Source organism: Anomaloglossus baeobatrachus, chromosome 2 (assembly GCF_048569485.1).
Source record: "Anomaloglossus baeobatrachus isolate aAnoBae1 chromosome 2, aAnoBae1.hap1, whole genome shotgun sequence".
NCBI classification, from domain to species: domain Eukaryota; kingdom Metazoa; phylum Chordata; class Amphibia; order Anura; family Aromobatidae; genus Anomaloglossus; species Anomaloglossus baeobatrachus.
In genome coordinates, this window is record NC_134354.1 from 25,014,185 (window position 1) to 25,036,603 (window position 22,419).

General features: G+C 46.3%; 1 protein-coding gene across 1 annotated transcript in view; it reads left to right on the top strand.

Moving 5' to 3' along the window:
- The window catches only part of CD86 (CD86 molecule), a 68,173-nt gene extending 48,375 nt beyond the window's left edge, over nucleotides 1-19,798 (top strand). Inside the window, exons 6-8 of the mRNA XM_075332855.1 lie at nucleotides 2,768-2,905; nucleotides 12,628-12,691; nucleotides 19,214-19,798. Coding sequence (XP_075188970.1) covers nucleotides 2,768-2,905; nucleotides 12,628-12,691; nucleotides 19,214-19,256 — 245 coding nt within the window. The 3' untranslated portion in view covers nucleotides 19,257-19,798. The remainder of the gene's footprint in view (nucleotides 1-2,767; nucleotides 2,906-12,627; nucleotides 12,692-19,213) is intronic.
- The last annotated feature ends 2,621 nt before the right edge of the window (nucleotides 19,799-22,419 follow it).

Genomic DNA, 22,419 nt, shown 5'->3' on the forward strand with positions numbered 1-22,419 from the left:
CCTACACATGAAGGGACTGCACAACCCTTCTGCACATGAAGGGACTGCACAAGCATCCTACACATGAAGGGACTGCACAACCCTTCTGCACATGAAGGGACTGCACAACCATCCTACACATGAAGGGACTGCACAACCATCCTACACATGAAGGGACTGCACAACCATCCTACACATGAAGGGACTGCACAACCATCCTACACATGAAGGGACTGCACAACCATCCTACACATGAAGGGACTGCACAACCATCCTACACATGAAGGGACTGCACAACCATCTTACACATGAAGGGACTGCACAACCCTCCTGCACATGAAGGGACTGCACAACCATTCCACACATGAAGGGACTGCACAACCCTTCTACACATGAAGGCACTGCACAACCATCCTACACATGAAAGGACTGCACAACCATCCTACACATGAAGGGACTGCACAACCCTTCTGCACATGAAGGGACTGCACAACCATTCCACACATGAAGGAACTGCACAACCATCCTACACATGAAGGGACTGCACAAGCATCCTACACATGAAGGGACTGCACAACCATCCTACACATGAAGGGACTGCACAACCCTTCTGCACATGAAGGGACTGCACAAGCATCCTACACATGAAGGGACTGCACAACCCTTCTGCACATGAAGGGACTGCACAACCATCCTACACATGAAGGGACTGCACAACCATCCTACACATGAAGGGACTGCACAACCATCCTACACATGAAGGGACTGCACAACCATCCTACACATGAAGGGACTGCACAACCATCCTACACATGAAGGGACTGCACAACCATCCTACACATGAAGGGACTGCACAACCATCCTACACATGAAGGGACTGCACAACCATCCTACACATGAAGGGACTGCACAACCCTTCCGCACATGAAGGGACTGCACAACCATTCCACACATGAAGGAACTGCACAACCATCCTACACATGAAGGGACTGCACAAGCATCCTACACATGAAGGGACTGCACAACCATCCTACACATGAAGGGACTGCACAACCCTTCTGCACATGAAGGGACTGCACAAGCATCCTACACATGAAGGGACTGCACAACCATCCTACACATGAAGGGACTGCACAACCATCCTACACATGAAGGGACTGCACAACCATCCTACACATGAAGGGACTGCACAACCATCCTACACATGAAGGGACTGCACAACCATCCTACACATGAAGGGACTGCACAACCATCCTACACATGAAGGGACTGCACAACCATCCTACACATGAAGGGACTGCACAACCATCCTACACATGAAGGGACTGCACAACCATCCTACACATGAAGGGACTGCACAACCATCCTGCACATGAAGGGACTGCACAACCATCCTACACATGAAGGGACTGCACAACCATCCTACACATGAAAGGACTGCACAACCATCCTACACATGAAAGGACTGCACAACCATCCTACACATGAAGGGACTGCACAAACCTTCTGCACATGAAGGGACTGCACAACCATTCCACACATGAAGGGACTGCACAACCATCCTGCACATGAAGGGACTGCACAACCCTTCTACACATGAAGGGACTGCACAACCATCCTACACATGAAAGGACTGCACAACCATCCTACACATGAAGGGACTGCACAACCCTTCTGCACATGAAGGGACTGCACAAGCATCCTACACATGAAGGGACTGCACAACCCTTCTGCACATGAAGGGACTGCACAACCATCCTACACATGAAGGGACTGCACAACCATCCTACACATGAAGGGACTGCACAACCATCCTACACATGAAGGGCCTGCACAACCATCCTACACATGAAGGGACTGCACAACCATCCTACACATGAAGGGACTGCACAACCCTCCTGCACATGAAGGGACTGCACAACCATTCCACACATGAAGGAACTGCACAACCATCCTACACATGAAGGGACTGCACAAGCATCCTACACATGAAGGGACTGCACAACCATCCTACACATGAAGGGACTGCACAACCCTTCTGCACATGAAGGGACTGCACAAGCATCCTACACATGAAGGGACTGCACAACCCTTCTGCACATGAAGGGACTGCACAACCATCCTACACATGAAGGGACTGCACAAGCATCCTACACATGAAGGGACTGCACAACCATCCTACACATGAAGGGACTGCACAACCCTTCTGCACATGAAGGGACTGCACAACCCTTCTGCACATGAAGGGACTGCACAACCATCCTACACATGAAGGGACTGCACAACCATCCTACACATGAAGGGACTGCACAACCATCCTACACATGAAGGGACTACACAACCATCCTGCACATGAAGGGACTGCACAACCATCCTACACATGAAGGGACTGCACAACCATCCTACACATGAAGGAACTGCACAACCATCCTACACATGAAGGGACTACACAACCATCCTGCACATGAAGGGACTGCACAACCATCCTGCACATGAAGGGACTGCACAACCATCCTACCCATGAAGGGACTGCACAACCATCCTACACATGAAGGGACTGCACAACCCTTCTGCACATGAAGGGACTGCACGACCATCCTACACATAAAGCGACTGCACAACCCTTCTGCACATGCTCACAGGCACACAGTGATTTTTTTGGTCTCATCTACAGGACCACCATACTGTAGGTTTACTAAGCAGAAGCAGGTGGAAACTCCAGCTAAAATGGTATTTTGGGGGGGACACATTATTTTTGTGAATTTACCATAGTGTCTTTTTATTACAGTGATAAAGCAGGACATCATTCCACCAAGAGAGGAGAATCACCACGCAACATATATTGTACCATGCGCGATACTGATCGTCTTCACCACCGCAGTCGTGATATGTTGTTATAAGAGGAAAAAAAAAACGTGCACGGGAAGTGAGTAAACCTGACGATACACTGTATGCTCAATGGAAAATTGCAATACAATGCCATCTACTCTAGGCTATTGTTTTTAAAAATCCTAAAGCTGGGTTCACACTAAACGACAGCGACAACGACGTCGCTGTTACGTCACCATTTTCGGTGACGTAGCAGCGACCTTGTAAGTCGCTGTTATGATCGCTGCTTAGCTGTCAAACACAGCAGAAGCAGCGATCATAACGTCGCTGTGCTACATGTGCAGAGAGCAGGGAGCCGCGCTTAGCGCTGGCTCCTTGCTCTCCTGCAGCACACATCGGGTTAATTAACCCGATGTGTGCTGCAGCTACATGTCACAGTTCAGAGAGCAGGGAGCCGCGCGCACTGCTTAGCGCTGGCTCCTTGCTCTCCTTGCTACAGTATACATCGGGTTAATTACCCGATGCATACTGCAGCCACATGTCACAGTGCAGGAGCCGGCACTGGCAGCAAGAGCGGCGGAGGCTGGTAACCAGCGTAAACATCGGGTAACCAGGGAAAGGTCTTCCCTTGGTTACCCGATGTTTACGCTGGTTACAGCTTACCGCAGCTGCCAGTGCCGGCTCCTGCTCGCTTCATTTCGTCGCTCTCTCGCTGTCACACACAGCGATGTGTGTGTCACAGCGGGAGAGTGACGACCAAAAAATGAAGCTGGACATTCAGCAACGACCGGCGACCTCACAGCAGGGGCCAGGTCGTTGCTGAATGTCACACACAGCGACAGCGACGGGACGTCGCTGCAACGTCACAGAAAATGGTGACGTAGCAGCGACGTCGTTGTCGTTGTCGCTGTGTGTGACACCAGCTTTAGGCTATGTGCTCACGTTACAGATTTGGTGCAGAAATTTTCTGCGTGAAATCTGCACCTTCTGGCATAAAAACGCACCAAAAAAACGCATTCTTTTTTGGTGTGTTTTTGTGCCGTGTTTTTTTTTAAAAAGTCAATGGGTGCAATGGCTAAAAAATGCATGCAACAATGAAGCAACAATTGACATGCTGCAGACTATTTTCTGCACCAAATCTGCAAGGAAAAATAAGCAACGTGTGCACAGCACTTCAGAATTCACATTGACTTTGCAAATCTGCCCCAAATCTGCACCAATCTGCATCAAATCTGCATCAAATCTGCACCAAATCTGCATCAACTCTGCACCAAAGCTGCATAAAAATGCAGCACTGTGTGCACAAGGCCTTACACTACATTTTATTTTTACAAGATATTGATGTTTTCAAAATAAATGGAAACAGTCAACTTCTTAAAAGTCTTCTGTGTCTGGAGGAAGAGAGGAGCGCTGAAGGCTGTGATTGCCTGCAGCGGTCATGTGACTAGAAAAGGGCGGTATCGGATATATTTCTGATGATGGGCTCTTGTGTTCCCCCAATCTCTGCAGTTGGTCACACACTTCATTGGGTGACATTACTGATAGCATCTAGACATTGCAGGCTTTTACTTCCCGAGCTGGACTAAGTTTGATCCATCAGTGAGATGGAAGATGAGTATTCCTTCATTTCTTACTTCGAAAGCAATTTTTTTTCAGTGTAGGTGTGACGCCCTGGACCCCAGGGGTCACAGAATAACACCACATACACACACCTCCCTCCCCTGGTAAGGAACACCAGTCAAACAAAACCCTTGTTGCCTCCCTCCAGGGTCTGATGTCCACACCAGGTGGGGCAGGGCCAGGCGGTTGGCCGCACCCACCGAGGAGTTCACAGGCCTGGAGGCGGGAAAGGTAGTCAGTCAAGTTCAGGAGTTGAAGTGGAGAGGTGGAAGTGAGAGGAGAAAAGTCTGTATATGTCTGGGTCAGAGCCCAGGCACAATCAGCAAGGTCGGCAGACGGTGGTGGCCGTCTGCAGGAGTTGGTGGAGGTCAGCGGAACCGTAGGACCGGGGTCGAGCGGTGGCCCGCTGGTACCGAACCGGGGAGCAGATTGAAGCCAAGCACCAAGGCAGGTTACTCAGACCCCCGACTAGGCTCGGAAGCCGCCGTAAAGGTCAAATTCTCTGATTGCGCTCTGGACCTCAGGGGTTCATTCCCAACCAAGTCCCGTCAGAAGGCAACAGCCCAATCCGTCCGGATAAGAGCCACCGCCAAGGGCCAGAGATCCAAGGGCCAGCGCCTGCGGGCAAAACGGGCTCTCCCGACACGTACACGCCGAGGAGCAGACTACCCGTGAGAAGCCATAGGAGTCAAACACATACACATAGGTGCAGGGAACGACAGCCACTATCAACCCGTCCGGGGAGAGTGAAAACACCGCAGCCGACTGCGGGCCCCATCCATCCAGCCATTTGGTTTACCAGAGACTCTGTTCTTGTCTACCTGAGTGAGTACACCAGTGCCATCCGGCACCGCGCTGCACCGCAACGTTGCACCCTCGTCCACGCTGCCTTCCCACATCGGCACCTGCACCTATCCCTCCTCCCTGCTCTCCAACCGGGGCCTGGGGACCAACCGCCCCTACCCACGGAGGGGTCAACACCTTAGCTGCTCTCCGCCATCGCTCCCGGGATCCCCCGTCACCAGCAGCAGTGGTGCCGACCATCACCACAACCCATGGGTGGCGTCACAACCGACATCCCACCACATACCTTCCCCCCTTTTCACTCGTGGGCGAGGAGGCGCTGCTCGAGCCCCGGGCCCGGCCCCGTGTTCGAGCCACCGAGGAGCAGAAGCACCGGACCCAAGCGCCAGCGATTCCCAGGCGAGCGGCGTTCCCAACCCCTCCGCCCACGACATAGGCTAAACAATTTAAAAGGAATTGTTTGTATTTAACCATTTCCAATTACATAGGCAACTCCTGAGACTGACACTTAATTCTTCAGCAGCGCCCCCACAGGATAAACAAAGTATTACACTTACTGTTCAGTTTTCCAAACCAGTTGACCCTTGTCACAAAAATAGAGAAAAAGTGAAGAGGAATGAATTCAGAATCTTTGACCATTATCAGATTGAAGGGGTTGTCCCATGCATGGTCAGACTTTGCACATGCTCCATGATAGCGAGGACCTCAGCACACCTATATATGACGTGTTATCGCTTAAGCGGGCTTTACAAGCTGCGACATTGCTAGCTGATGCTAGCGATGTTGAGCGTGATAGCACTCGCCCCCATCGTACAGCCGGTATGTGGTGATCGCTGCCGTAGCGAAGATTATCACTACGTCAGCGTCACACGCACATACCTGCTCTGCGACGTCGCTGTGACCGGCGAACCGCCTCCTTTCTAAGGGGGCGGTTCGGTCAGCGTCACAGCGACATCACAGCAGCGTCACTGAACCGCCGCCCAATAGAAAAGGAGGGGAGGAGATGAGCGGCCGGAACATGCCGCCTACCTCCTTCCTTCCTCCTTTTCCGGTGGACGCAGGTAAGAAGAAGTTCCTCGTTCCTGCGGTGTCACACATAGCGATGTGTGCTGCCACAGGAACGACGAACAACATCGTACCTGCAGCAGCAACGATAATCTAGAATAGGGTGCATGTCACCGATGAGCGATTTTGAACGTTTTTGCGACGATTCAAAATCGCTCATAGGTGTCACACACAACGATATCGCTAAAGCGGCCGGATTCCGTGACCCCAACGAGATCGCTTTAGCGATATCGTAGCGTGTAAAGCCACCTTTATACTATACTTCAGCAGTGGGCAAGTCATTATCCCAACGGGGCACATGAGATGCTGTGATTGTTGGGGAGGGCAGAAGTAACTAACAGGACTTTCCTCTACTTATTACTCTTTTATAATAATTTTTATCACTTAATATTGAGCAGAATTAAGTCTACTGACTCACTGCTACTACTAATACATGCTACGATAACCTGTATTCTGAGCTGGAGCAGCAAATCAAAATCATATAATTTACTGATAAACCCCACAGCATGATGGACCCCACAACTCCCCACACACATTATAATGGCCCCACCAGCTTCCCCTCACAGTATGATAGCCCCACAGCCCACCACACAGAATATAATAGATGACACACAGGAGGATGACACCTATGGCCCTCTACACACAATATAATGAACCCCACAGCCCACCACATTCAATATAATAAATCACACACAGGAGGATGACACCTATAGTCCCACATACACACAGTATGCTGAGCCACATAGCCACACATACAGTATGATAGCCCCACAGCTCCCCACCCAAAGTATGATTATTGCTATATCCCCCCCATACACACAGTATAAGGAATGGACTGCTCAGTCTTCACATACAGTATGATGGATCCAACAGCCCCCTCATACAGTTTGATAATCATCAAGCATTTCCATATAGTATGAAGGCCCCACAGCTCCCCACATGCAGTATGACACCACCACAGCTGATAACCCCCAGTTCCACCATTGTAATCACTAGTATTTGCATTGTCTCCATACAGATACCGGCGAAATTGATACGCCAGGCAGAGGTAGTGTGGCACAACACTGTTTCCAGCCCTCTGACAGTCTGAGTCCAAAGTCCAGACATTAACAGCCAAGGGGCCTGATGTGGCCCGTGAATTACACTTTGCCCTGTTCTGATTTGCCATAATTGGGGGAGGCCGAAGCAGGGGAATATCATGTACATGATGTGTGGACCATCACTGGGGATTCCTTTACCACAAAAGTGATAACTTTTATAGATTTTTTAAAGTTGGCCAATAGGATAAGGTCTGCTCCACAGCAAGGTGCAGCAGGGGTTAGATCACCTTGGGCAGGGGATGCTGAAGTCGTAGTTACACCTAAATGGCACCACCTGGATGAGGAGTCCATCCATAGACATTATGGCCCAGAGGTTAAAGGGTTAGTCTCATCTCCAGTACCTACCTGCACGCAACCTCAGATCCTCACAAGATCTCCTTCTCTGCTCCTCTCTTATCTCCTCTTCCCACAATCGCGTACAAGATTTCTCCCGTGCCTCCCCCATGCTCTGGAATGCTCTACCTCAGCACATCAGACTCTCCCCTACCATGGAAAGCTTCAAGAGGAACCTCAAGACCCACCTCTTCCAACAAGCCTACAACCTACAATAGCCCTCAGTCCAGTACACCACTGCGCAACCAGCTCTGTCCTCACCTATTGTACCATCACCCATTCCCTGTAGACTGTGAGCCCTCGCGGGCAGGGTCCTCTCTCCTCCTGTAGACTGTGAGCCCTCGTGGGCAGGGTCCTCTCTCCTCCTATACCAGTCTGTTTTGTACTGTTAATGATTGTTGTACGTACACCCTCTTTCACTTGTAAAGCGCCATGGAATAAATGGCGCTATAATAATAAATAATAATAATAATCTCCAAGATCCTGTCCCAATATGTAGTAGGTGTAATAATAATAATTTAGTAAATCCCTCCATTTAGAAATGTAGTATAGTTCTCCTGATATAGCCATGTCTCTTACCTCATGTGCAGGGCATTGCAGCTTAGGTATCCATAGTAACAACGTAAAGCCAGGTACAGCAGACAACTTGGGGCTGATATTATTAGGGTGGGAAGGGCAATGGTTATTTGGCCCTTTCCAGCCTAACAATAGCAGCCTGCAGCCACCCCAAAAGTGGTGCATCTATTAGATACGACAGTCCCAGCACTTTACCTGGCTCTTCCGATTTCCCTGGTACGGTGGCAGTCAGGGTAATAAGGAGATAATGACAACTCACAGCTTCCACTAAGCCCTAGATTAGTAATGGGGAGGCATCCATGAGACCCCCATCACTAATCTGTAAGTTAAAGTAAATAAACACAAACACCCAAAAAATCCTTTATTTGAAATAAAAGACAAAAAAGCCCCCTCGTTCATCACTGTATTAACCCCAAAAAGACCCCTTAAGGTCCAACGTAATCCATACGAGATCTCCTGACCAGATCTCAACAGTTAGGGTATGTGCAAAAGTATTAAAATAGCAAAAGTATTAAATTGCAGAGGTAAAAATGGTGCATTTTTCCTGTTCACTTGTGTGGGTGAAATCTGCAGCCAATACGCTGAAAGAATTGACATCTGTAGATTTATTTCTGCACCCAATCTGGAAGGAAAATATACTCAACGTGTGCAGGAGACGTCAGGATTCTCATTCACTGCTGGAATCGGGCTTTGTGACAATTCTGCACTCAAAAATGCTGCAAAAATGCTGCAAAAATGCAACTTGTGCACACAGCCTGCGGGCTTTGCACACTACGGCATCGCAGGTGCGATGTCGGTGGGGTCAAATTGAAAGTGACGCACATCCGGCCTCGCATGCGACATCGTAGTGTGTAAAGCCTAGATGATACGATTAACGAGCGCAAAATTGTCGTAATCATATCATCGGTGCAGCGTCGGCGTAATCCATAATTACGCTGACGCGACGGTCCGATGTTGTTCCTCGCTCCTGCGGCAGCACACATCGCTGTGTGTGAAGTCGCAGGAGCGAGGAACATCTCCTACCGGCGTCACCGCGGCTTCCGTAGGATATGCGGAAGGAAGGAGGTGGGCGGGATGTTTACATCCTGCTCATCTCCGCCCCTCCGCCGCTATTGGCCGCCTGCCGTGTGACGTCGCTATGACGCCGCACGACCCGGCCCCTTAAGAAGGAGGCGGGTCGCCGGCCAGAGGGACGGTCGCAGGGCAGGTGAGTGCATGTGAAGCTGGCGTAGCGATAATTTTCGCTACGCCAGCTATCACATGATATCGTACCTGCGACGGGGCGGGGACTATCGCGTGCGACATCGCAGCATCGGCCTGCGATGTCGCAACGTGCAAAGCTGCCCTTACAGTCAACATCCAAACAGTACGGTCAGGACAGAGAGATTAGTCAAAATGAGTCTTCAAGGGGATATAGTGACGCCCCTACTTTAGGTTTTAGCTTTAAAAACCCAGATCACTCCGGTTTCTGTTTTACAATATTATATTCTGCTCTATACGTGCTGCAGAGTATTTCACTTGTGGAAGAAGTACGGGGAATTCCAAAGCCTGGCCAGAAATAGGTCAGTTCATTCTGAGATTATTTCTGTATGGCTGTATATTATTGTTTTCGGTTTGTTTTGTTTTCTTTTTTCTTAAAGAGAACCAACCACCAAGATTTTGCTGTATGAGGTACAGGCAGTGCCATACAGGCAGTAAGATGCTGAATCCAGACATACCTGTTATAGAAAGATCGGATGCTTGGTTCAATTTCCAGTGCCCTTCCAGTGTCATGGACGGGCTGCTTCCAATCTCTGGGTCACGCTCGGGTTGGTGTGAGGCGTCTGCACTTGTGCTCTGCATTTTGGGTATTGCTGGGCTTCTTTAAGCATCGGTTTCAGCTGGAAAGACGCTAGTCATATTTTCTGCTGTACCGCAGTAACTGCTTGGCTCCTGGTTTGTGTTGCATATTGATCTTGGTGCTCAACCCAGGACTGACCCCTGACTTCCCTCTGCCTTATCTCCCTGCCACTAAGTTACCATCTGGCTTCTGACCTCCTGCTCCCTCCTGACTATGACCTTGTCTATTCCCTGTGCCCTACGTGCTCCTCTGGTTACCTACCTCACGGCCTGTTTACCGACTCCGTTCTTCTCTTATCCCTGTGTAGTTACATCCTTCCAGTACTGACCTCAGCTTTAATGACTTCCCCGCTGCTCTTGCAGCATACACGTGCTCACAGGCCACCTAGTAGCAACTCCACTCTGCACACTTGAGTTTAACATTTCATCTTTCCCTGTGAGCGTCGTGACATGTCCAGCTCCAATTGTGTTGTCACTTTTTGAAACCATCAATTATATCAATCCGACCTTTTTCTAAACCTCAATGAGCCATCAAAAGTTAAAAAAATCCTTATATTGGAAAGAACCCAGAGCATAGTAGGAGACATTAAACTCCTGTAAAATCCTTGTGAACGGGTGAATTTGTATTTTGCCAGATCCACTCATCTTTATTACCATACTAGCTGTAGTACCCGGGCATTGCCCAGGATAGTAACTGTCTCTCTGTCTCTCTCCCAGTCTCTGTCTGTGTGTCGCTGTCTGTCTTTCCTTGTCTGTCTGTGTATATGTCTCTATCTGTCTATTTCTATCTCTGTCTGTCTTTGTATCAGTCTGTCTCTATCTCTGTGTCTCTGTGTCTGTCTGTCTCTCTATCTCTTTGTCTGTCTGTCTCTATCTCTATGTCTGTGTCTGTCTGTCTCTCTCTTGCCCCGTCTGTTTTTTTCCAGGTCTGTCTGTTTCCAGGTCTGTCTCTTTCCAGGTCTGTCTCTTTCCAGGTCTGTCTCTTTCCAGGTCTGTCTCTTTCAAGGTCTGTCTCTTTCAAGGTCTGTCTCTTTCAAGGTCTGTCTTTGTCCATATCTTTGTCTGTTTCTTTTCCTGTCTGTCTCTTTCCCTGTATGCCTGTCTCTGTCTGTCTCTTTCCTTGTCTGTCTCTATTTCTCTGTCTCTTTCCCCGTCTGTTTCTATCAAGGTCTGTCTCTTTCCCCATCTATCTTTGTCTGTCTCCCCTTTCCCTGTCTGCCTGTCTCTTTCCCTGTCTTCCTGTCTTTATGTCTCTTTCCCCGTCTGTCTCTTTCCCCATCTGTCTCTGTCTTCCTCTGTCTGTCTGCCTCTGTCTGCCTCTGTCTGTCTGCCTCTGTCTGTCTGCCTCTGTCTGTCTGTCTCTGTCTGTCTGTCTCTTCACTATCTGTCTCTTTCACCATCTGTCTGTCTCTATCTCTGTCTCTTTGTCGGTCTGTCTCTGTCTGTTTCTTTACTTATCTGTTTCTCTCTGTCTCCCCACCGACATCATATTATCTCACACATAAGCTTCTTATACTAACAATGTCTTTTGTTCCTATAGCAACTAATCACAGCTGCTATTAAAACCAGTAGTTACAGGCTCCATTTACTTTAGTGGAGGCAGGTTTTTTGGAGAGTAACTGTAAAGCGTGGGGTTAACTTTTCCTGTCAAAACATAGTCTATGACGTTCCCTGAGTCACATGAAGTGTCTGTGCAAAATTTCGGGATTGTAAATGCGACGGTGCAGATTCCTTTAGCGGACATACACACATAGACACACACATACACACATACACTCAGCTGTATATATTAGATTAAATTACCTCTTGATAATTCCAGAGTCTCCCGGTAAAAAAACAAAGTTTAGCAAGTTTCTAAAAACCTTCCAGAAGGATCAGCTCTTCTGGAAGGTTTTTTCATGGAAGGAGCAGAGAGGAAACATGAACAGGAAACATAAACAGGTTACTATAGGAGGTTTGGTCTCTAAATGGGCAAATTTAGGGGAATCATTTCTGATGGTGAGCTTTGCGCCACACCCAGCTGCCACTAGCTCTTCTGGAACATTTTGTTCATGGAAGGAGCATTGAAGGAGCAGAGAAGAGACATGAAGAGGGTGCAATAGGACGTTTGGGCTATTAATGGGCAAATTTAGGGCAATCATTTCTGATGGTGAGCTTTGCGCCACACCCAGCTGCCACTAGCTCTTCTGGAACATTTTGTTCATGGAAGGAGCATTGAAGGAGCAGATAAGAGACATGAAGAGGGTGCAATAGGACGTTTGGGCTATTAATGGGAAAATTTAGGGCAATAATTTCTGATGGTGAGCTTCCCGCCACATCCAGCTGCCACTAGTGTACTTAGCACAATCTGAGAAGGAATTGAAGTCTCTCGATCTGTATACAACCATTCAGCCCGAGTCCAGGAACCTTTATTTCATGTACCAGCAACTATTCTATTCATTTAGGCAAAGAGTAGGTAATTGTACATTGTTGTGTTTTACAGGACAATTGCTGAAAAATGGAGAAGCGCCAACTGAAACAGTAACAAACAATGATTTGGCTCAGCAGTAAGTATTCCTTCAGGAATGTGATATCTGCTTACCTACGCCATCTAAGACAGGCGTAGCTAGGGGTTCAGCTCAAGGCGGTGAAACACCTGAGGGGGTCCTGGTTACAACCACGGTGGTGTACCTCACTGATGACTGTACAGTTTCTGAAAATCAATCTGTACAAAGACCAATACCGAATTACCGCCATATGGTGACCATATACTGGTAGATACTAGTCCTGTAGAACATACCAGTGGTTACAATACAGTTACAGATGGTGACTCACAGGTGACATTTTACCTGATGAAGTTGTTCACTTTTCCATCTGACCCAGACTACAATAACTTCTCCAGCCCCGACTCAACTGCAGAGGTTACAACAAAGACACATCTGACTTCTGACATTTCCCCATCTATTCCCGACCTGCACATACTACTCAACCTAAAGGAGGCTTTACACGCAGCGAAATCGTTAGCGATGTCGCTGGTGAAAGCACCTGCCCCCGTCATTTGTGCGTCGCGGGCAAATCGCTGCCCGTGGCGCACAACATCGCTAGGAGCCGTCACACGGACTTACCTGCCTAGCGGCGTCGCTGTTGCTGGCGAACCGCCTCCTTTCTAAGGGGGCGGTTCGTGCGGCGTCACAGTGGCGTCACTAAGCGGCCGCCCAATAGAAGTGGAGGAGCGGAGATGAGCGGCCGTAACATCCCGCCCACCTCCTTCCTTCCGCATTGCCGGCGGCCGCAGGTAAGCTGTTGTTCGTCGTTCCCGAGGTGTCACACGTAGCGATGTGTGCTGCGTCGGGAACGACGAACAACCTGTGTCCTCAACATTCAACGATTTTTAGAAAAGGAACGACGTGTCAACTATGGACGATTAGGTGAGTATTTTCCATCGTTAATGGTCGCTCGTTGGTGTTACACGCAACGACGTCACTGACTATGCCAAATGTGCGTCACGGAATCCGTGACCCCGGCGATATATCGTTATATACGTCGTTGCGTGTAACGGGGCCTTAATACTGAGCTCCTGCCATGTTTGTTCCTATTACTGCACCTGTGGTATGGCACAATAACAAGGTTCCCCTTACTGCACCACATAATAATGTCAACCATTCTGACCCTTACATGGTAAAATGCCTCTTTTGTGCCCTACAGATGGTAAAATTTCCCGCTAAAAAATATGAATGCCTTGTCAAGGTGTCCTAGAATCGTGCCCACATTTTGCCCGAAGAAAGTATTAATGAACTCTGTGTGCCCTATTGACAGTCGCAATACCCTGAGTGCCCCTATAACAATAATGCTTCTTAAGTGTTAATTTAATAATGTCCCCTTATTCGCCCATTGTACAGCTTCCTTATACACAGTATAATGGGACTACAGGACCATATACTGTATATATAGTATCATGGGCCCACAGCACCCCTATACACCTATAATGGCGCAACAGCTCCTCTATACACAGTATGTTGGGCCAACAGCTCCCCTATACACAGTTTGATGGGCCCACAGCTCCTCTATACACAGTATGATGTCCTCAAAGCTTCCCTTTACACAGTATGGTGAGCCCACAAGTCCTCTATACAAAGTATGATGGGCCCAAAGCTCATCTATACACAATATGATTGGACCACAGCTGCCCTGTACACAGTATAATGGGCCCATAGGTCCCCTATACACAGTATGATGGGCCCACACCTCCCCTATACACAGTAAGATGGGCCCACAGCTCCCCTATACACAGTATGATGGTCGCACAGCTCCCCTAGACACAATATAATGGGTCCACAGCTCCCCTATACACAGTATGATGGGCCCACACCTCCTCTATACACAGTAAGATGGGCCAACAGCTCCCCTATACACAGTATGATGGGCCCACAGCTCCCCTAGACACAATATAATGGGTCCACAGCTCCCCTATACACAGTATGATGGGCCCACACTTCCCCTATAAACAATATAATGGGCCCACAGCTCCCCTATACACAGTATGATGGGCCTACAGCTCTCCTATACACAGTATGATGGGCCTACAGCTTCTCTATACACAGTATGATGGGCTCACAGCTCCCCTATACACGGTATGATGGGCCCACGGCTCCCTATACACAGTATGATAGGTCCACAGCTCCCCTGTACACAGTATGATGGGCCCACGGCTCCCTATACACAGTATGATAGGCCCACAGCTCCCCTGTACACAGTATGATGGGCCCACAGCTCTCCTATACACCTATAATGGCCCAAGAGCTCCCCTATACATGGTATGATGGGCCCACAGCTCCCTATACACAGTGTGATGGGCCCACAGCTCCCTATATACAGTATGATGGGCCCACAGCTCTCCTATAAACAGTATGATGGGCCCACAGCTCCCCTATACACAGTATGATGGGCCCACAGCTCCCCTATACACAATATAATGGGCCCACAGCTCCCTATACACAGTATGATGGGCACAGAGCTTCCCTATACACAGTATCATGGACCCACAGCTCCCTACATACATATGATGGGGCCACAGATCACCTATACATAGTTTGATGTCCCCACAGCTTCCTTTTACATAGTATGGGGGGCCCACAGCTCCCCTATACACGGAATAATGCCACAGTAGGCCCTACACTATATAATAGCCCCCACAGTAGTCCCTAAACTGTATAATGGCCCCCACACTGTATGATGAACCCCTCAGTAGTCCCCACAGTTTTTGACGGTCCCTGTACTTTATGATTGCCCCCGCAGTAGTTCCCACATTTTAGGAGGGCCCCTACACTGTTTGAAGGCCCCCACATTAGCTGCTACACTGTATAATGACTCCCATAATAGTCCTCAAACTATATCATGACTCCCACAGTAACTGCCACACTATATAATGGCCTCCACACTTTGATTCCTCCCCTCACAGTAGTAATTAAAACAAAAAAAAATCATATACTCACCTAATCCAGGATCCTGTCGAGTGCATTGGCGGTGCAATGATGTCAACATGTCGGGACTCTGATATCCTGTGCATGCACCGGCGCCTCGTCCAGTGCATCACCCCTGATATTCTGTAGACTGCAGTCTACAAGGGAGATCATTACACACCTGCTGTACTACAGAGCTTAACTATATCAGTGGGCTGCGCATGCTGATATAGGTAAGGACAGCGGTAGCTCTGGTTAGGCCCCTTTGAGTGTGGAGCACCTGCACTTTCTGCCCCCAGTGGTTATGGTACTCCAATCTAACCATAGCCACAGTAGCCAAATTTAATTTGACTTAAGGTCGCTTTACACGCCTCGATATCGGTACCAATATCGCTAGCGTGCGTTCCCGCCCCCATCGGTTGTGCGATACGGGCAAATCGCTGCCCGTGTCACACAGCATCGGCCGGACCCGTCACACATACTTATCTGCCCGGCGACGTCGCTGTGACCGGCGAACCGCCTCCTTTCTAAGGGGGCGGTCCGTGCGGCGTCACAGAGATGTCACTGAGCGGCCGCCCAATAGAAGTGGAGGGGCGAAGATGAGCGGGACGTAACATCCCACCCACCTCCTTCCTTCCGCATTGGGGCTGGCGGCAGGTAAGGTGAGGTTCCTCGTTCCTGCAGCGTCACACGGAGCGATGTGTGCTGCCGCAGGAACGACGAACTACTTCGTACCTGCAGCTCCAACGATATTCGAGAATGGACCCCCATGTCACCGATGAGCGATTTTGCACATTTTTGCGACGATGCAAAATCGCTCATAGATGTCACACGCAACGGCATCGCTAATGTGGCCGGATGTGCGTCACAGAATCTGTGACCCCAACGACTTCACATTAGCGATGTCATAGCGTGTAAAGCCCGCTTTAGAGTATCTCTGGATATCGTCTTTAGGGCAACTCTGCCTCCAGAATCAAACTATAAAATAATATAAAACTCAAAAACAAAAAGACAAAAATACTTTGGGTAAATTGGTAGAATGTAAGAATATGGGAAACATTGGTTTTGGAGGACCTCCAAGATGACATCTATTGGAGAATATACTTATAGTCTTCGTGACCTTCTCACTGGTCTCTACAAAACAGATATTTGTAGGTCCGATAATATTTATGTTTTTATCTTTTTGTTCTGTAATTTGAAAATGTTTTTGGTCATGCCTTTTCTTTGGTGGAGTAAAGCGGGCTTTACACACTGCGACATCGCTAGCATTTGCTGGCGATGTCCAGCGCGATAGCACCCGCCCCCGTCGTACGGCCGATATGTGGTGATCGCTGCTGTAGTGAACATTATCGCTACGGCAGCGTCACACGGACATACCTGCTCTGCGACGTCGCTGTGACCAGCGAACTGCCTCCTTTCTAATGGGGCGGTTCGTTCAGCATCACAGCGACGTCACAGCAGCGTCACTGAACCGCCGCCCAATAGAAAAGGAGGCCGGAACATGCCGCCCACCTCCTTCCTTCTTCCTTTTCCGGTGGACGGAGGTAAGGTGATGGTTGTCGCTCCTGCGGTGTCACAAACAGCGATGTGTGGTGCCGCAGAAGCGACGAACCACATCGCTACTGAGCAGAAAACGATATTTTGTTTTAGGACGACCTCTCCATGAGCACCGATTTTTCCCTCTTTTGCGATCGTTTACGGTCGCTCAGAGGAGTCACACGCTGCGATCTCACTAACAAGGCCGGATGTGCATCACAACCACCGTGACCCCAACGATATCTCCTTAGCGATATCGCAGCGTGTAAAGCCCCCTTAAGTCTACTACAAAATCACTCCCGGAAAAGTCTAACTTCCTTGGGTTCTACCATGCCCAAGATCAGTATTGTTCACTTTTTCGGATGAAGTCTCGTAAGGTCATTGAGATTCAAAGATAACTCATAATATTCCCTATGATTAGAGGGGGAACTTCAAGGTCTCGGACACCAATGAAAAATCTGATATTTTTAGTTAATGGGTTTTATGGGTCAGAGGGACAAGAGGTTCACCTTGCAAATCACAGCCAATGCTCCCATTATGGTTATGTGAAAAGTTCTGGAATGTTTCTCTATCTCCTTGTGCTAAGATTTATTGAGAGTTGATCTAAGGCCGTTGTCCGACTTCCGATTGCCTAGCGTGTACCTCGCGCGAGTTTCACGGTGCATCACCCGTCACAAACTCACACTCTGCTCACAGGAGCGGGTTAGCTGCATAGAGATGGATGCGACCGACCCGCTCCTATGAGCAGAGTGTGAGTCCGTGTTGGGTGATGCATCGCGAAACTCGTGCGAGATACACGCGAGGCAATCACAAGTGGGACAAAGTCTCTCTCCGTGACAAAGTTGATGATGACCTCAGTTGACATAAAAGGTATTAGAAACTTTCTAATCTTATTTTGTTCATCAATATCGTTAAAATCAAAGAGCAATGAAAATTTACTAAATGACCATTAATAGTGATTCAAATTTCTATTGGCTTCTACACTCCTTCGGTTGACTACAGTCAAGTGTAATGCTGTGGTTCACAACCTACCTTCTATTTTAATTGGGGGCTAATTTGAAAAAAAATTTGGGGATAATTTGTATAACATTTTGGTGTACCTTCAACTATTCTGCAACAAAATTCAACTACTCACACTGATGCTTGTCTGCTTTAAACAATTTATTTGTGAAGTCTTGTATAAGAGTGTAAAAACTCAGATTTTTCTTAAAGAGGACCAGATCAAAAGTGGATTTTTTTTTGCATTTTTTGTGTTTTGTGTTCCCCTGAAAATAACATTTTTTGTTTTTCTACAATCCGCCATACGGTTCCAGAGATATAGGTCTTTTGTTTAGTGTTAATTTTGGGGTGTAGCTCACAAGGTAATTATGCAGCGCAGCCTAAAGACACACCCCTGAGGATCCTATAAGCACTGCCTCTTTAGTAAAGGTCGAGAAATCTTACAAAATAAAAACCCAAATCTCTGAAACTGTTCCCCTGAAATTTTTTTTTTATTTTTTTACAATCTGCCATTCAGTTCCAGAGATATAGGCCTTTTATTTAGTGTTAATTTTGGGGCGTGGCTCACAAGGTAATTATGCATAGCACCCTAAAGACACACCCCTGAGGATCCTATAAGCACCGCCTCCTTAGTAAAGATAGAGAAATCTTATAAAATAAAAACCCAAATCTCGGAAACTGTTTCCCTTGAAAATAATTTTTTTTGCCTTTTTTTTAACAATCCGCCATACAATTCCAGAGATATAGGCCTTTTATTTATTATTGATTTTGGGGCGTGGCTCACAAGGTAATTATGCACAGAAGCCTAAAAACATGCCCCAGAGGATCCTATAAGCACCACCTCTTTAGTAAAGATAGAGAAATCTTACAAAATAAAAAACCCAAATCTCTGACACCGTATAAGGGATTTAGAGGCAAAAAAAACAAAAGATCAAAGCAAAAACTGCCCACTTTTGACAAGTCCTTTTTAATGAGAACTTGTTAATAGATTTTCCAAATGAGACGACTGCTTTTATGAGTTTTTTTTCTCAAAATTTCAATGTTTCTATTGTTTCCCTGTAATATCTAATATACAATATTTATTTTTTTTCTCAGACAGGAGACAACATCATTCATCGAAAACAGAGATGATTTCTAACAAAGCAACAGGATATTTTATCCTCTGGATCATTTCACCTTACTGACATCACAAAGGGGGATATAAAACTGACTGTGTATACTCCATGACACTGTGTCATTCTTCCAAAAATTCCCAGGAATGTTTTTGTTTTTCATGGACAATGTTTCCGCACCATAATTTGAGCCAGAATGGATTTTGGTTTTCACATAAAATGGACATCTAAAATATGGCTTGTGTAGCTAGCAATCCAAATGGAAATATAAAACATGAAAATTTAACTTTTTAATTTTTATTATTTTTTTAAAAAAAAGAGTGAACTTTTTTCGTTTTAGAGATATCCAATGTTATTATCATTAGATAATGATTCGCCGGTATAGAGGAAATACAAGCCAGGTGAATTACATGGCATATCGGCATCCAACAACAGGAAAATGAAGGATTTCACATCCAAAAATACAGAGCTTAGATTTGGATTTTCCATTCCTCTTGCTCTAATTTTTGGATTTTTGAATGTATGGACCCAATGTTTATGGACCTAATGTCCAATGTATATTTTTAAATAAGCTGTTTTGATGCTTAAAAACTTTTAAGAACTTTTTTTTACCTTTTGGTTGTTTTTATAGCGTTTTTTTGGCTTGTATATTATTTTTTATTATTATATATTTTAATATAATTATAAAAAAAAAGAGCAAACGGAAGAAACGCTAGCAATTGCAAGAGTTGATTTTTTTTCTTTACACTTCAGTAGTAAAATCAAACTTTTTTTTTCCACTTTTGTATATTATTATATTCTGAACTTCTATTATTTCTTTTATGTGTATATAAAAATATATATTTATAGACAGATAAGGTGGGAAAAATGAGTATTTGATACTCTGACAATTTTGCATGTTTTCCCACCTACAAAGATTGGAGAGATATGTAATTTTTATCGTTGGTAACTTCAACTGTGACATGCAGAATCCCCCAAAATATTCAGAAAATCACATTATATAATTTTTAAATAATTTATTGCATGAAATAAGTATTCGATCACGACCAACCAGAAAGAATTCTGCTGTCACAGACCTGTTATTTTTTCTCCTCCTCTGCACTCATTACCTGTATTAATTGCACCTATTTGAACCCATTACGTGTATAAAAGACATCTGTCCACACACTCAATCACGCTCCAACTTCTCCACCATGGCCAAGACCAAAGAGCTGTCTAAGGACACCAGGGACAAAATTGTAAACCTTCACAAAGCTGGGATGAGCTACAGGACAAGAGGCAAGCAGCTTGGTGAGAAGGCAACAACTGTTGGTGCAATTTTTAGAAAATGGATGGAACAAAAGATAACCGTCAATCTTACTCAGTCTAGGCTGCATGTAATATATAAGATCACCTCGTGAGGTAAAGATGATTCTGAGAAAGGTTAGGAATCATCCCAGAACTATATGGCAGGACCTGATCAATGACCTGAAGAGAGCTGGAACCACAGTCTCAAAGATTACTGTTAGTATCATACTACGCCATCATGGATTAAAATCCTGCAGGGCATGCAAGGTTCCCCTGCTCACATCAACACATGTCCAGGCCCGTTTGAAGTTTACCAATGATCATCTCGATAATCCAGAGGAGGCATGGGAGACGGTCATGTGGTCAGATGAGACCAAAATAGAACTTTTTGGTATCAATGCCAGTCGCCGTGTTTAGATAATGACGGATGAGTAAAACCTAAATAATGCTATCCCATCTGTGACGCATGAGGGTGGAAACATCATACTTTTGAGAGTGCTCTTCTGCAAAGGGGACAAGACAACAACACAGTATTGAAGGAAGGATGGATGGAGTCATGTATCGCAAGATTTTGGCCAACAACCTCCTTCACTCAGTAAGAGCATTGAAGATGGGTTGTGGTTGGGTCTTCCAGCATGACAATGACCCAAAACACACAGCCAGAGCAACTAATAACTGGCTTCGTAAGAAGCAACTTAAGGTCCTGGCCTAGCCAGTCTCCAGACTTGACCTCAATAGAAATCTTTAGGGAGAGCAGAAGCTTAATGTTGCCCAGCGACAGCCCCGAAACCTGAAAGAACTGGAAAAAATCTGTATGGAGAAGTGACCTGAAAGATCTGGAGAAGATTTGTATGGAGGAGTGACCTGAAAGATCTGGAGAAGATCTGTATGGAGGACTGACCTCAAAGACCTGGAGAAGATCTGTATGGAGGAGTGACCTGAAAGATCTGGAGAAGATCTGTATGGAGGACTGACCTCAAAGACCTGGAGAAGATCTGTATGGAGGAGTGACCTGAAAGATCTGGAGAAGATCTGTATGGAGGACTGACCTCAAAGACCTGGAGAAGATCTGTATGGAGGAGTGACCTGAAAGATCTGGAGAAGATCTGTATGGAGGAGTGACCTGAAAGATCTGAAGAAGATCTGTATGGAGGAGTGACCTGAAAGATCTGAAGATCTGTATGGAGGAGTGACCTGAAAGATCTGGAGAAGATCTGTATGGAGGAGTGTTCTGAAAGATCTAGAGAAGATCTGTATGGAGGAGTAACTTAAAAATGCAATAAAATGCAAATTAATTATTTACAAATCATATAATGGATTTTTATCGATTTGTTTATTCTGTCTGTCACAGTTGAAGTTACCTAAGACAAAAATGACAGACCTCTCCATTCTTTTTAGGTGAGAAAATGTGCAAAATCAGCAGAGGATCAAATACTTATTTTCCCCATTGTATATGTGCATATACAGTATATGTGTGTGCTATGTGTGTGTATACATATGTGTGTAACAAATACATATTTTCCTCACTGTTTAGGTGTTTTTGGTGAAGTGTAAGATACAGTGAACTCTTCAAGCCTTTGTTGTATTCTAAATTTTATTTTAGCAGGAAAACTTTAAAGTTTAACCTTCATTTTAATTTTTATTCCATAAATCAATAGTGCTTGGGAAAATAAGAAACTTTCTTATATATTTTAAGAGAATTCTGCTTCTTTCTCTTCCTGGACTAATCATTCAGTCTTTAAATTTCCAATTCACGGGAAAAATGTGTCTTCCGTGAAAACAGACATTACCTTTATAAAGATACGAGATAACAGTTGGTGCCCATAAAGGTCTATGGAGAACTGTAGCTCCTCCTCCTCCATGGAATTTTAAAAGCACCAAATGTTATTTTTTATCTCAGTA